Source organism: Branchiostoma lanceolatum, chromosome 7, assembly GCF_035083965.1.
Source record: "Branchiostoma lanceolatum isolate klBraLanc5 chromosome 7, klBraLanc5.hap2, whole genome shotgun sequence".
NCBI lineage: Eukaryota > Metazoa > Chordata > Leptocardii > Amphioxiformes > Branchiostomatidae > Branchiostoma > Branchiostoma lanceolatum.
The window spans coordinates 19545072-19559786 of NC_089728.1; the positions used below are offsets into that span (position 1 = coordinate 19545072).

Genomic DNA, 14715 nt, shown 5'->3' on the forward strand with positions numbered 1-14715 from the left:
TCGTGTAGAACTTCTGCCACAGGTTGCTATTGTTCTTGTAGGGTGTGTCCTCCGGTAGCTGATCCGTGATGCCTTGTGACAAACAACCCAAGATTTTACAGACGTATACGGCGATGCTAATTGTCTGAAGCTGGCTATTTGAATAATCACAGGTTGGTGTAGTTCGTGAATGATAGCGAAAACTTTTTTGAAATCGCATTGTGGGCGCCATATTTTACGCTAGGAATTCTAACCAATCAAAGCATTCAGCTTGGTCACTTGACGCATCCAGACCAATCAGACTGTTGATTTATTCAAATTTGAAACCTTATTCTTACGTCACACCCTCGCCCACACGATAATATCTTAATGCAACATTTATTTACAACAGACAAGTCATAAACTTATTGTCATGCCGCCACCGAAATAGGCATTACATAAATGCATAGATTCGAAGCAAGTAAAGCAAATTATACAGATATGAATTGATAGCCATAGAGTTCACAAAGTTTGAAGTCCATTGAGACAGATAGGTCGATGTTGGGGAATAAATCGTTTTCGAATCTATCAAAATGATTCAAACGGGAGCTTGAGCAACATTCCGATTTTGCCTTCTTCCATCATCGACAAAATAGCATAATTCCGTAGACGGTAAACTACGTTAAGTTCTTACCTGCAATATGTGGAAGTTAAGAAAGGTGAACATTATTAGACATAAACCATGCAAATCAGAGCTCCATTTATCAGTTATATTAAGTGTGCTCCAGGGCTTCATCCTTGGTCCCTTACTGTTTATTTTACATATTAATGATTTACCCTCAGCAGTCACTTGAAAGATGAAATAAAGACATTTACATAATTCATGAGGAAACTAGACTTCCACGAACACATTATCTTCGCCAATTAATCAAGGCTTATTATGGAGAGTGATTAATACTTACATGCTTATCACCCCCTGCAGATTTGATCATACACCATACCGTTTGGAACTTATGAAGGTTGCGAATGAGTCCAGATGGTTGCGCACTGCTTTATCCTTTATACCCGAACTACTATTTTCGGGGGGGGGGGGGCATGGAGATAGGAATTGAAAGAAGGGAAGAGCAAGGAAGACTGAGAAGGAGGGAACTTTTGGCAAGAGTTTTGCTGAACCTAATTACGCTAAAAATGTTGTTGCCAGTAACGATATATCATGCAATGTATTGTTATAAGATATATCATGAGCGATTGGCATAAAACTTATTTCGACACAGATTATTTGCAGTCGCACCGACGAGTATAACAGCCTCCGGACGGTTTGCGATGGAACACCGGAAGGGCCTCTACAGAGGAACCCTGGGAATTCCGAAAGGGCGTTGTCACTGCCGACGTGGGAAGAGGTTCGGTCCGCCTTGAACCTGGACCAGTATGAAGCACCTCCTTACGACATTTCGGCGAACATCAGCTTTACAAACTCCCTGGAAGGTTTCGCATCTCCAGATGGCAAGTCTTGTACTTTCCCTTCTCTTCCAAAATAATGTTCTTAGACGTTGAGCACTGAATAATACAAATTACAGCTGAGGTGAATAAAGAAGTAGAATGAAGATAAATTTTCCTCATCTTCCTTTCTTATAAACCACGATATAAATGGTAAGACTCTAAGAGAATAAACCAAAGACTTCTGGGTTCCTCCTACACGAATCTTACTGTCTGACTCCTTGTCTGAGATTTTTTCAAAGGCCGTTCAATTATGAAACTTTTTTCCACGCAACCGCATGGTTGACAAAACTTGACAAGAACATGACAAAATGGCAATCCCGATAAAAACGACAAAAAAGACATAAAAAAAGGCCGGGGCCTGCTTGCGGAGTAAAGCCATGGGGTGAGCCGTACGACCGTCCTCGATGCAACCAACCAACAAAATAAAAACCTGTCAGAGGCTTGAAGGTCAGAGACTGCGGAGTGCGAAGTGTGCCTACACTACCAAAAATAATTTTTCTTGCTTTTGTTGGACTCGTGGACAAATTTTCTTATATTAAGAATTTCAAGAATGAATAAGAAAGAAAAATGGAAGAATTAGTTCCATGGAAATTCTCACAACAAGAAAAACGGTCCTAATTCTCAGAAGTTAATCAACAAGATTTTCACCCTCAAGAATTTATTGAAATTCAAGTCTAAAGTTCTTGTCTTTATTGACTTCAAGATTATTTTTCTTGTTATGTTTAAGAAAATTCTAGAATTGTTCTCTCATCTTTCTTGAATAATCTTAATACAAGACAAATTTTCTAAGAAAAAATTACTTAAGAAAAAAAATCTTAACTCGTGGACAAACTGTGTTTCTTGAACACGGAAAGTTTTCTTTTGAGAATTACGAAAAATAAGAAAAGGCATTTTTGGTAGTCTAGCAAAACGATGCATGCATCAGACAAAATCAATGATGATACTAGCTGTACAACGTTATCCAACTTTGAATAAAGGAAGTGTGAATAACGAAAATATTTAAATTCAACACGTGTTTATTCCACCAGATCAATATAACACCTGAAAACATTCATAAATATACACTCTACATATTTATCACTAATAGTAAAACCTACTTTGCCCTGGCACGGCAACCGTTCAGCGACCATTACTCTCATTAGTAGTTCAGGCAACTTTTATTGAATGTCTTTTTTTTCATGTTGTGTTGTCTTTCAAATCACACTTTAGCATCATGGGGCATGAAGTCGTGATCATAGGTCGTACAAATCCAATTTTGGTCGCTTAAATGGTCTTCACTCAGTGAAAAGGGGCCAGGGTTTTAAGTAAATAAAACCGTCGACGTCACACTGCAATCATTTTACTACGTCCGTAGATTACTAACGTTCACCTTAACCCATGTAGGAATGCAAGCTTGTTGAAAAAAAAGTTGTACGCAGGAAAAGCCTATTAGTCATTTCCGGTTGAAATGTTGACTTCCTCAACGATGATCCTTGAGTAAGAGTTCCACCCCGTGTGGGCGTCTCCATTCGCACGCACCGAAGCGCACTCGCCGACGTTCAGAGCCACGGTCACAGGCCCGGCCAGCAGGTTTAAACACAGGCCGTCAACTGGGGAGTGCGAAAACAAAATATAATGCACTTGGGTTGGCACGAGATCTCATTATGAAACCTTTCCATTTTTGCAATTTTTGCTCTCTATTTGTGCAAATTAGGAAGTCACTTGCATAATTGATATCTGTTAATGTTCTACCTTCAATTATATACATAATGTTACATGTATTTGAGTCCTATAATGAAAAACACTGCAAATATAGATTTTCCTCATCAATTATGCGAATTAAGTTCCAATTTTCATAATGTACATTTCATTATGTACACCTCTGTCTAATCTACCTACATACTAAATGTGATGGAAATCCGTCGTTCCATTGTTCAGTTATTCACCTTGGAAGATTTTGACAACACCGCCCCTGCAGTTCCAGAGCAGTTCCATCTTCCTTACATCACAAGCTATTTGCCACTAAAAAAATCAGGACCCTAGCACATCCAGGACAAAAGATAGAAAAACGGACGTTCTGCTGCAGTACCAAAGTCACAAACCAGGGGGCCTAAAATCGACCTTTACCTATGTCTTCCCGACACCTACCGATATGTCAAATATCATAATAATCTATCCGGAGGATCTTGAGTTATGCTGACTACTATGGTCCGGAAACACAAACAGACACACAGACAGACAGACACACCCAAAACTATTTTTCAAGGATATAATAATAACACCCCTCTCTGGAGTTTAGGACTCCTTTAAATTAAGCCTCTACAAGCCCTTCCACCAGCCAAGCATCTAGAAGCTATCTGGCCAACACATATTAAGCCGGGAGAATTAGAACATCCTAATCGGTCCCGTTGCTCCATGCAGATCTGCATGGTGTTGGAGGATGGTATGACTGGTTTCCATAGAGATAGAGAATCATGAGCTCCTATTGGACTGTTTTCCATCGTGATTAAGAATCCTGAACTCCTATTGGTGACTCAAGCTAGGAAAGGGAATTGTTCTTTTAAGCTGAGGTTATGGCCACAAGCCTAAGATCTCGGGTGTCGAATGTCACTAAAAAGTGGCCCAATCGATATATCAGCCACACCAGGCTGTAACACAGGCTAGACCGATTTATTACTCCGGGAAGGAGGTATACCTCCTTCTGGGAGTATTGGGAATGCATTTGTTTGCGCGTTCGCAGCTATAACTCACGATCCCGTTGTCGCATTGGTGTGTAACTTGGCATATCGTTTGCCTGGTTCGGCGTGGTGATGCACAATGTCTTTGTTACGCCGTAACTACTTTTATCGTCAATGCAATATCGAAATTGCACCCCTATAATTAATGGTAAGGGCCACTGCCTTTGCATAGCGACCATGTTATAACCCGTTACGCTTGAATGCAATACTTCAGGCAGATACGGGGTACGAAAATTTCCTACTTGCTATGATCGTATAGTCACTGTTACATTGTAAAATAGACAACGTGCATCACCACACGCAACCTAGCTAGCGATATACCAAGTTACATACCAATGCGGCAACGGGAATTGTGAGTTTTCACTGCGAACATGTGCCGAGTGAGCTTCAGTCTGTGTATGCCGTGTCCAGTCGCAGGTCGCATACTAGTTTTGCGCACGAGACGGACGGTGCACTTTTACGCACAGTGTGAAAATGGGATATCTCTGGACCTTCAAACTTCTCACACTTGTAGTTTGTAATACGGAGGCTGTGACAATATAAAACGTTTACGCAGGGGATGAAAGAGTGTTAAGATATCTCTCTCAGAATAGTGCGCGAGGGCCGCGGCCAGACTGTGTCACTTCCGGGTGGATTGAAAGATCCGGTGACCTTTGACCTTCGAGAAATGTTACGGTAATACAAATAGGCTGATAGCTATAGATCAGGCATGCCTGCAATGAATTGTGGAAAGAGAATTTACTGCATATTTGTGTTTTCTGAAACATTTTAGTTGTAAGGCTGAATGGTTCGTTGATCTTCAAAAGAAGCCATCTAGATCTAAATTCGTGACTTTTCCCGGAATTTCTAGATCCTATCTGTGCCATGCTGTAAAAACGTACTTTTCAGCAGGTTGACCCCTCCTGTATTGAAAGAAAAAGATAAATAAACACCTTTTCTTTACTTGCTATAAAACACTACTTGGACTGTACAGAGATGCAATTTGTGTGGGTCAATATTTTTACTTCTTTAATTACCGCTTATCAAAAATGCACTTTTCACATAGTCTCTACCAGACTAACTACGCCAGGGTTTCACTTGCAAACGGGCGAAATATGATCGTCACTGTGGACTGACTCTGCCAACCTACCTGCCTACATGCTCAGGCCAGAAAGTGGCCCCTTGCTTTCCAGGAGGATCCTCCATGTAGTCCTGTCCCTTGCCCTAGCCTCTGCTTCCCGACTGTTTAAGCCGACTGTGGACTGACTCTACTGGCTAATTATTCCTTTTTCTGGTGAATTGTACGATTCATACGCCCGTAAGAGGGCCTGGTGGAGGCTACTTTTCACACCTGGCACCACATACAATCCACGATTCCGTTGCTGAATGGGTATGTTAAGTTAGCCTGAGTGTCATCCTGTTTCAGTTCCAGGCTCTAGAAATAAATTGTCTGTGATTCCACACCTTGCATCAAGATCCATTTGCTTACAGCTGAGCAGGTCACTAGCAAAGGAAATGAATAAACACCTCACCCAAAATTTACAGACTATAAATACTTCACGGAGAATTGTGTCCTACGGACTCTTGTTTTTTTTGTGTGCGTGAATTGCAATGGTGCAATACACGTGGGACACAGGCAGCTATTGCTGATGTCGTGACCCAAACAAAGAATGTACCCGTTTTTTTTTTTTTTACACTTGGGTGGAGTGGGGAAAGTCGTGTTCCCGAGGACACAAGATCGGTGGCGTAAGAGGATTCGAACCCGGGACCCCTGCCAGGTTCTGAGTCGAAAATCCTGCCGTTACGCCGCACGACCCCACTAGAGTGATGATGGCTTACTTGTAGACACACGGTGAATATCGAGCCTGTCGGCGCCGTTAGTGTACATGACACCGTCGATTGGGACGGGATCGCTGCACTCCGATCCGTCAAGCGTGAAGAACCAACGCTTGCATCCACCGGAGGTGGACAGAACTCTGAGGCAGCCGCTCCACGTTAGACGGAGAGCGGATGTCGCGGACACCTTGTTGAACGCACACTCCTGTGGTTGAGGGTGGGAAAGAATGTTGTATGTCAATGAAATAAGAAAGAGCAATTAACCCTATTCAGACGGAGGGGGGGTGCTTTTGATATTTAATATTCTGCTATTCATCATTTCTGTTAAGAATTTGTTGTATACCTTTGAGTTTTATGGGAGTACACTATTTATACGGTTCCAGCCGGTTCAGAGTCACGTGAATGACGTCATGATTACGTCAATGGCTCATATTTGACTTAAACACCATCCTCTAAAAAAATGATTGTATATATATATATATATATATATATATATATATATATATATATTCAATAAGTAGTTTGGGAGTAACAGGGGTCCGAAGAGGAGGGCCTCAATAGCACCCCCGGTCCAAGGATGACCAGAAAAGCCAGGTCTGAATAGCGTTAGGTACAAGATACAATTTGTCCGAGCTCACCATTTTACGACTAGTACCCCAGCTCTTCATTCAAACTTTTTTGCACAACAAATGTAACAGGTATCAGCGCACCACCTTCCAATTACAGGGACATATAATAAACATCACAGTTCTATACATACTTAGTAGATATAACCCCGGCGTTCATTTCTTCCTATTCTCCATTCAGTGGCGGCGGCACAGGGGGGGGGGGGGGGCGGCTGCCCCCCCAAAAAATATGTTGGGGGGGGGGGGGTGCCCCCCCCCCCCCGCCCCCCCCCCCCCCCAAAATCAAGCTGAAACCACTAACAGAGATTTTCTTAACTTTGCTTACTATACCAGCACAATTTGCCTCTCAAAATGCAGGAAATAGCGTTTCAGCGGGTCAAGATTTCAAAATTTTCTCCGACGTACTCCCGGATTGTTGTGCCTCCTGCGTATATGTCGGGACGGCGTCGCCCCCAAAGCTCATGCCGAAACCCTTCTGTATTTGTTCAATCTATCAGCAAAATTTGCCTCTCAAAATTCAGGAAAAAGCATTTCAGGGCGTCAAGATTTCAAAATTTTCCCGGAGGAGAACGTTGCAGCCGGCGAAAAATATGTCGGGAGGGCTCGAGGGCGTCGCACCCCGAAACTCAAGCTGAAACCCGTCTTTACTTTTTTTACATATAGAGATGTCATAAACCCCTTTTAGCTTACTTTGTCAGCAAAATTTGCCCCTCAAAATTCAGGAAACAGCATTTCAATGGGTCAAAAATTTTAAATTTTCAATGTCACGCTCCGGCGGAAAAATCATATGTCAGGAGGGCGTCGTCCCCCAAAATTCAAGGTGAAACCCTTCTGTAGTCTTTTTCACATATAGAGATGTCATTTAACTTAGATTACTTTACCATCAAAATCTGCCCCTCAGAATTCAGGAAATAGCGTTTCAATGGGTCAAGAAATTTAAATTTTCCTGTGGGAGCATGTCGTGCCTCAGGCGAAAAAATATGTCGGGAGGGCGCCGTTCCCCCAAAATCAAGCTGAAACCCTTCTGTATCTTTTTTTTACATATAGAGATGTCATGAAACCTAGCTTACTTTTCCAGCAAAATTTGCCCCTCAGAATGGAGGAAATAGCATTTCAGAAGGTCATAACGTCTTCTCCACGTCTATCAAAAACTGAAACGTCAGTGAAAACGTCTTGTGGTCCGGTCTTCTGATCACCCTTGGCTCAAGTATGTAACACTATCCTTCTTCAATGTCATGTGACACTGTCTATTGTTTCAAACTATGACTTATAGCCCCATGCAGGCTTTTACCTTGTAACGCTAGTAGCAACCTTCCTAAAATGGTACTAGTAAAGACGCACGGTACACTTTGTGGTACATTAATACGAACCTACGGCTGCACACATGCTTCGACCGACAACAACTATCCCCTTCTAGCAAGCATTTTCGTCATCAACCGGTCAATATATAAGTTGATACTAAGGTCTCGTTCCTATATTATTCCGTGTTTGTGTAAAATGCACCCCTAAAGCCCCCGTCACAAATCAACAATTTCGCTCGGCCGACTTGTCGGCGAGCTCCAAATGGCGATTTTCGGCCGAAGTACGACCGACGTCCTGGCGATTCTGCGAGCTTCGGGCGATTTTTTGGAGCTCGGCCGACGTTCGCGTGTTACTGGAAGCTGCGCTTAAATTCAGCGAGGCCTCGGCGACGATTTTTGAACTCGCACAGCTCGTAAACAGCTCGCCCGAGCAACGCCCAGCGCTCGGCCAATATTCGGGCGGGCATCCGACGATTTTAGACCCGATTTTTGGTCGGCCGGAGGTCGCCCGAGCTCTTCGGCCTCGTGCGAGCCTCGCACGGGCTTTGTACAATAATCGGACGACCGTCGTCAGTGTTCCGGCCGACTCATGAAAAATAAGGCGTGCTTCGGGCGAGCGTTGTACTGGTATCGATGGGCGCTTGGACGGGCTCCGGCCGAACTCCTTCTTGTTTATATATAAAAGGTAACGACAGTTTAGTTTATGACATAAGATGATAGATGATACTGTAATATTATCTAATACTAATATCATCTTGTCAAAGAATGCTGCCAAACCTTTCTAATGAAAGACAATTCAATTGCAAAGTTAAATTTTCATTGAAAAAAAATTATCATCAATGAGATTTGGACACCGAAAACAATACCTGTTTCGTTTTTGTTATTGTTTTGGATGTTTCAATTTATATATCAATGAACTGGGGCTTGACTTGACTTCCTGAGTTTTTCCTCCACAAACGACTACTAGTATTTGAAAGTCCACTGAGTCATTATAGATCTATGTTTGTCGGCCGAGGCACGCCCAGGCGTCGGCAGGGCGTCGATAGGCTTACCAACGGTCGGCCGAAGCTCGGACGGCGTTCGCCCGAGCTTCGGTCGATTTCCGTTTGGTGAAAATGTTTGGATCGGGGTTGAACGACTGATCTATTGACTTTGTGGCTCCTGAGCTTGTATTTGGATTGGTCTATAACAAAATTCCTGTCTATAGTATTATTTTCAGTGTGGCCGTTCACTTCACTCATGCCCTACAGATTTGCCACAACTCAGAAAGTAAAGTTGGTCCAAGTATGCGCTTGTTACTAGGTCAGTTGATTCTGACTTCGTCCGTGTCCAAGAGATGGTACCGTCTCATGAGGTATTTATGATTATTAGTGTTTGACGGACGTCGCCCGAGCTCCGTTCAATTTGTGACGGGGCAGGTTTTCAGCGAAAAATACGGTCGAAGCTCGGGCGATTGTGAAATTCGGCGAGCTTCGGGCGATCTACAAAATCGGCCGATGCTCGCATGAATTGTGACGCCGGCTTAACCACACAACACACATGCAGTGTGTGCAACAGGGTGTGCAAATCCAGAGCTGGACTCTCAAGCCACAGCCGAGGTCAAAAGAGAACTCCATAGGCGCACAGATAGTCTCCCGAGACTGAACTGCCAAAGAAGAAAGAGAAGAAGAAGAAGTGTAGAAAACTGGTCACGGGAGAAAGTAGTTGTTCAGTTGAAATCTTTATTGAACCGCGCTCGTAAGTCTTGTTGTACACGGGATATCAAGCATCATATCTAAATTTATATTAGATTCCGATTGTAAAGGAATAAGTCATATAGTTTCAATATTCGAGAAAACGGGACCTAATAAAACATTACAGCATTCAGAAAACCGGACGGTAGGTAATGAACAAACAATAAAACAAACAAAAAGCAAACAGGCATTGTCAAAAAACCGTCCCAATATACTTCAAAGGCTTATTGTGATCTCCAAACAGATGTATCGGTCGGGCTCGTTTTGTGGATCTTTTGTTACCTTCAGTTTTGCTTTTCCACTATCTTCACTAGGGAAGCCCCTTTTATTACTGGTCCACCTACCTGTGAGGAATTAGAAAACATAAACTACCGGAAAGATGAATCAAAGTTTGCAAAAATACGTTCCAATCACTGAGACATAGCCGGCACTTTGCATCTGCTTGACTTCGCTGATGCGGATAGCTACATATAAAGGAAGAAGTTTTAAATCTGCATCATATGTCGTTTCACTAAAATCACATGGCATAAACTGACCAATGGCCACAGAAAAGCTGATTAGTCATTTCCGGTTGACATAATGTTCACTTCCTCCACGATGATCCTTGAGTAGGAGTTATATCCGGTGTAGGCGTCTCCACTCCCTACTGCAGATGCGCATGCGCCGACGTTCAGAGCCACGGTCACAGACCCGGCCGGCAGGTTGAAGCACAGGCCGTCAACTGAAGAAGACGAAAACGACATGTGTTACATTATATATAACTTTGTTAAGACCTTCAAGTTTCGTTTACCAAAACAATGGCTCGAGATTTATTTTGAACAGTCATACATGCACATTGCATCCGATACCAATGACAATGTTTTTCAGTAGCTGACATTTAAGTATTCTCGATTCCTTGATGATCACGGGATAGACGACCGTAAGTGTCGGAACCCACAAAGGTCACGAACCAGTGTATAAAGAATGCCTCATCACTCTTTTTTGTTGTTTTTGTAATCTTCCCTGTGAATGTGGAATATTTCTTATTATTTCCTCGGGAATGCCTAATCTGTGAATACGTTTTGCAATCCCCAAGATCAGCCGCTTATAGCTGTTAGACCGAGAGTTTTATGACTCACATGTAGACACACGGTGAATGTTGATACTGTTGGCGCCGTTAGTGTATATTATACCGTCGATGGGGACAGGGTCGCTGCACTCCGATCCGTTAAGCGTGAAGAACCAACGCTTACAGCAGGCGGAGGCGTACAGAACTCTGAGGGAGCCGCTCCACGTCAGACGGAGAGCGGATGTCGGGGACACCTTGTTGAACGCGCACTCCTGTGGATGAGGATGACAGAAGGTATTTTACGTCCAGTCTGGACTGGGTACAGATTTCAAACGTATCTACATATTGTCACGTGGCATTCTTTTTCTTCTTCTTAATGCTCACAGTCAATTTGCTGACTATCATAGCATATATTATGATGTTTCGAGAGCGCAGAGCCAAAATAAAATAAAATATTGTCGAGCCAAAAGAAAATAAAGTTGTAATTTGCTGGCCTAGCTTGGAGGCATGTTATAAAATTAATGACTGTGCCTAAACATTTCTTCTTATCCTCCGTACAACAGTTTCCAGTTTCAAAGGTCAAAGTTCCGCAAGCCGGGCCTCATTCTAGTATATAGCAATAGAGCATGCCTAGAATGGAATTATATTTTCCTCATTACTTATGCAAATTGGGACTTAATTTGCATAATTCGCACTTCATTATGTACGTGCTGTCTAAGATACCTGCATATTAAAAAATGTGGAAAGCTCTTGTTCCTTTGTTCACTTGTTCTACTTGGAAGAATTTTACAAAAAAAACCCAATGCAGTTTCAGTGTCACATACCAGGGGGCCAAAAATCGACCTTGACCTTTGCTCTCCAAATACCTACCCACATATATACCAAATATCATTACAATTCATATAGACGTTTTTGAGTTATGCTGACTGCAAGCATCGGGACACACACACAAACACGCAAGCAAACACACAGACAAACACGTTCAAAAATGACTTACACATTTACATAATATATGCTTGGTCATAAGCACCTTTATCTTATGTTGCAATATTGACAGTCCTAGGATTTTAAAATTAGATGAATTATGGCGCTTTTGCATTAATTATGCAAATTAGGAATTTATTTGCATAATTGGTATCTGTTGATGCTCAACTTGCTATAAACTACATGTTACATGTATTTGAGTCTAATAATAGAAAACACTGCAAATATAGATTTTCCTCATTAGTTATGCGAATTAAGTCCCAATTAGCATAATTTGCACTTTATTGTGTACATCTCTGTCTAAGCTACATGCGTATTAAATATCATAGAAATCCGTCGTTCCTTTGTTCAGTTAATCTCTTTAGAAGATTTTCACAATAACGCCCCTGCAGTTCCAATGCAAGCTGCTAGGGGGCCCAAACCTACACCACTTCTTTATTACATTACAAGCTGTCTGTCAGCTAAAAATCAAGACCATAGCACGTCAAGTCAAAAGATACAAAAACGGAAGTTCTGCTGCAGTACCAAGGTCACATATACCAGGAGGCCCAAAATCGATCTTGAATTTCGGCTTCACAACACCAGCCCACATACCAAATATCATACAAAAAGACAGACAGACAGACAGACAAGCAGACAGACAGACAGACAGACACACACACACACACACAAAACTATATCTCCATTTTTCATAGAGATAAAAATAAAGTAGATACCACAATCTTCCCGGAGTCCGCATTATTGTTCAGGTTATTCCAGAAACACTGCTTTATGTTGCTCCCCGACGACAAACCGGGAGACCCCGTCTCCCCCGCAATGCTCTTCTCCCCGAGTGGCCCCTGCTCTCCTCGGTCTCCCTTAGCACCATCCCCCCCAGGCGGCCCCTGCTCTCCCCGGTCTCCCCTCGCACCATCCCCGCCGGGGGGCCCATTTTCTCCTCGGTCTCCCTTAGCACCGTCATGGCCGTTGTTACCAGGGACGCCATTGTTGCCAGGAACGCCATTGTTACCAGGGTTACCGGGGTTACCAGGGAGACCGTTGTTGCCAGGGATACCGGGTAACCCTTGAGGCCCGCTAACACAACTGCCGCAACACTGTGTAAAACGGTGAAAAGAAAAGAAGAATGTAGTATAAAATATGCATAAATCTGAAAGATAAACCCAATGTGAAAATATGCATAAGCTGAAGACATTGTCAATCATATCCGCCTTGTTAATGACCAACCACCCGATTGAATATCATGGTCTGGTGCGCTCTCTACTACTGCCACATGGTGCCACTCAATGACGACATACTCAGAAATACCTTGCGTGCTTCATACTACCCTAAACAAAAGGTTAGGCAATGGATTATCTTTCAACGATTTTCGTTATAAAATTTTCCGGAAAACCTAAAAAAGCATGCTCTAAACATGTTCTTGAGACATTTAGAAGTAAGGACTCCTGGAGTTTTATTCCATCAATGCTCTTCGTGACACTGCATATGATACAACCCGGAAAAAAATCAGAAGAAAACGTCACACGTTCTGATCAGCAGTGCATGGGGTAGATTTTACTAAAGCTTTTGAGACGACAATTATCATTCTTTGAACAATCTTTATTGGTAGTTTGTTAATAATAATACCCAATGACTATTTGGGGTGTATTTGTGATGACTGATGATATCGATCATCTAACCAAATCGATGCAATAAAATCACAGAAAATTCATAGACCAGCCGCTGACATCAAGATACATGTAAATTTTGACTGCATGTCCAGTGTCAACTTGAACAAGGAGGCTTAATGGTTGCTTTGACATCGTGAATTGAGAATCAAATCACTTGCAAATGGCTGTTAACATGTTACAGGGTGACCAAACGTAACGACGACCAAGCCCCCCCCCCCCTGTACATGTCCCCCTCACCTGTCCCGTCCTAACGTCTTGTCCGTGGTTTGTCTGCACAAACATCGCCACCACAAGTCCCACAACTGCTACCCACGAGTGTAAAGCCGTCTTTTCTACGTCCTTCAAAAACTTAAAGGTTAGCAGTAGAAAGGAAGAAAGTCCGGACTTTATGCTGCTTTTTGACGATCTTGCCTCAGGTATGTAACGCTATGGTTCCTTGAATTTCAGGTGCATGACAATGACACTGTCTACTGAAGCATGACTGCCAACCCTCTTCAGTCACGGATTTTACCGTGTTGCTTTCTACTTGTAACGCTAGGAGCAACCATCCTGGATACACTGGTGAAAAACGCATACATGGTAATGTAACGAAACCACAGCTGCAAAATTGCCCCGACAACTATCATTTCCTAGCTGCATTTTAGTCTCTTCGACATTAACTGGAAGATATATGGTCTCGTTCCTTTATTACCGCAAGTGTGTCTAAAAGATTAATGATTGTAACTGGATAACTTTTAATGTGCAGGCAGCATATACAAGAACCCGCTGACCAATCTGCATTGAACCGAGCATATCATGACCTTTTACTCTACCTAATTAGCACCTGTAAAGATACAAACTGCTGGAAGCTTAGAAATAAGAATAACAATGTGAGCTAAGGAGATAAAACGAAATTGTGAATAATGTGAAAATTCAGCTTCGGAATCCGAAAATGACAAGAATTTAATAAGGGGAAATCTTTATTAAACGGCCCTCTTGAACCTTGTACAAGCCTTGTACATGTACATACACCTTGCCCTGCGAAAGTAGCCGGGTGTAGTACTGTAAACAATAGAAACAATGGGCCTGTTTACGCCGGTCGTTACACCTTGCCCTCAAATCAGGTTTCATCTATGCAACATTGAACAGCCAAGTTATCAACAAACTATGACGTAATGGAAGACCCATTAGCCTACAGCCTGATGGGAATGGGGCATCTCGTTACGTCATGATAGATTTACTACGTCACCGGACACATACATGTTTATATCCCGAGTAGCGATCTCGGAGCTGCAAACTGTTTTGATGCATATTTCGCTCCCATTTGGAAATAGATTTTTGCAATAGAGTCCATTCCAACTCACCAAAAGGGTTGTCATTGTAAACA

At 42.6% G+C, this 14715-nt stretch overlaps 1 protein-coding gene and 1 long non-coding RNA gene across 2 annotated transcripts; both read right to left on the bottom strand.

Moving 5' to 3' along the window:
* Window positions 1–2886: 2886 nt before the first annotated feature.
* On the bottom strand, window positions 2887–8002 carry LOC136438687 (collagen triple helix repeat-containing protein 1-like). The gene is made up of 3 exons (XM_066433601.1): window positions 7991–8002; window positions 5994–6195; window positions 2887–3047 (listed from the first exon to the last, which is right to left on the bottom strand). Exons 1-3 carry the CDS (start codon window positions 8000–8002, stop codon window positions 2887–2889), a joined length of 375 nt encoding a protein of 124 aa, XP_066289698.1.
* Window positions 8003–9738: 1736 nt separating this feature from the next.
* Window positions 9739–12458, bottom strand: LOC136437864 (uncharacterized). Its single transcript, XR_010756334.1, has 3 exons — window positions 12399–12458; window positions 10769–10970; window positions 9739–10371 (listed from the first exon to the last, which is right to left on the bottom strand). It is a non-coding gene; the product is annotated as an uncharacterized lncRNA (long non-coding RNA).
* Between the last annotated feature and the right edge of the window lie 2257 nt (window positions 12459–14715).

Coding starts and splice junctions, on each gene's coding strand:
- LOC136438687 (XM_066433601.1), bottom strand. Junction 3,048..5,993: donor TATTCACCGTGTGTCTACAA/GTAAGCCATCAT, acceptor CGCACTCCCCAG/TTGACGGCCTGTGTTTAAAC.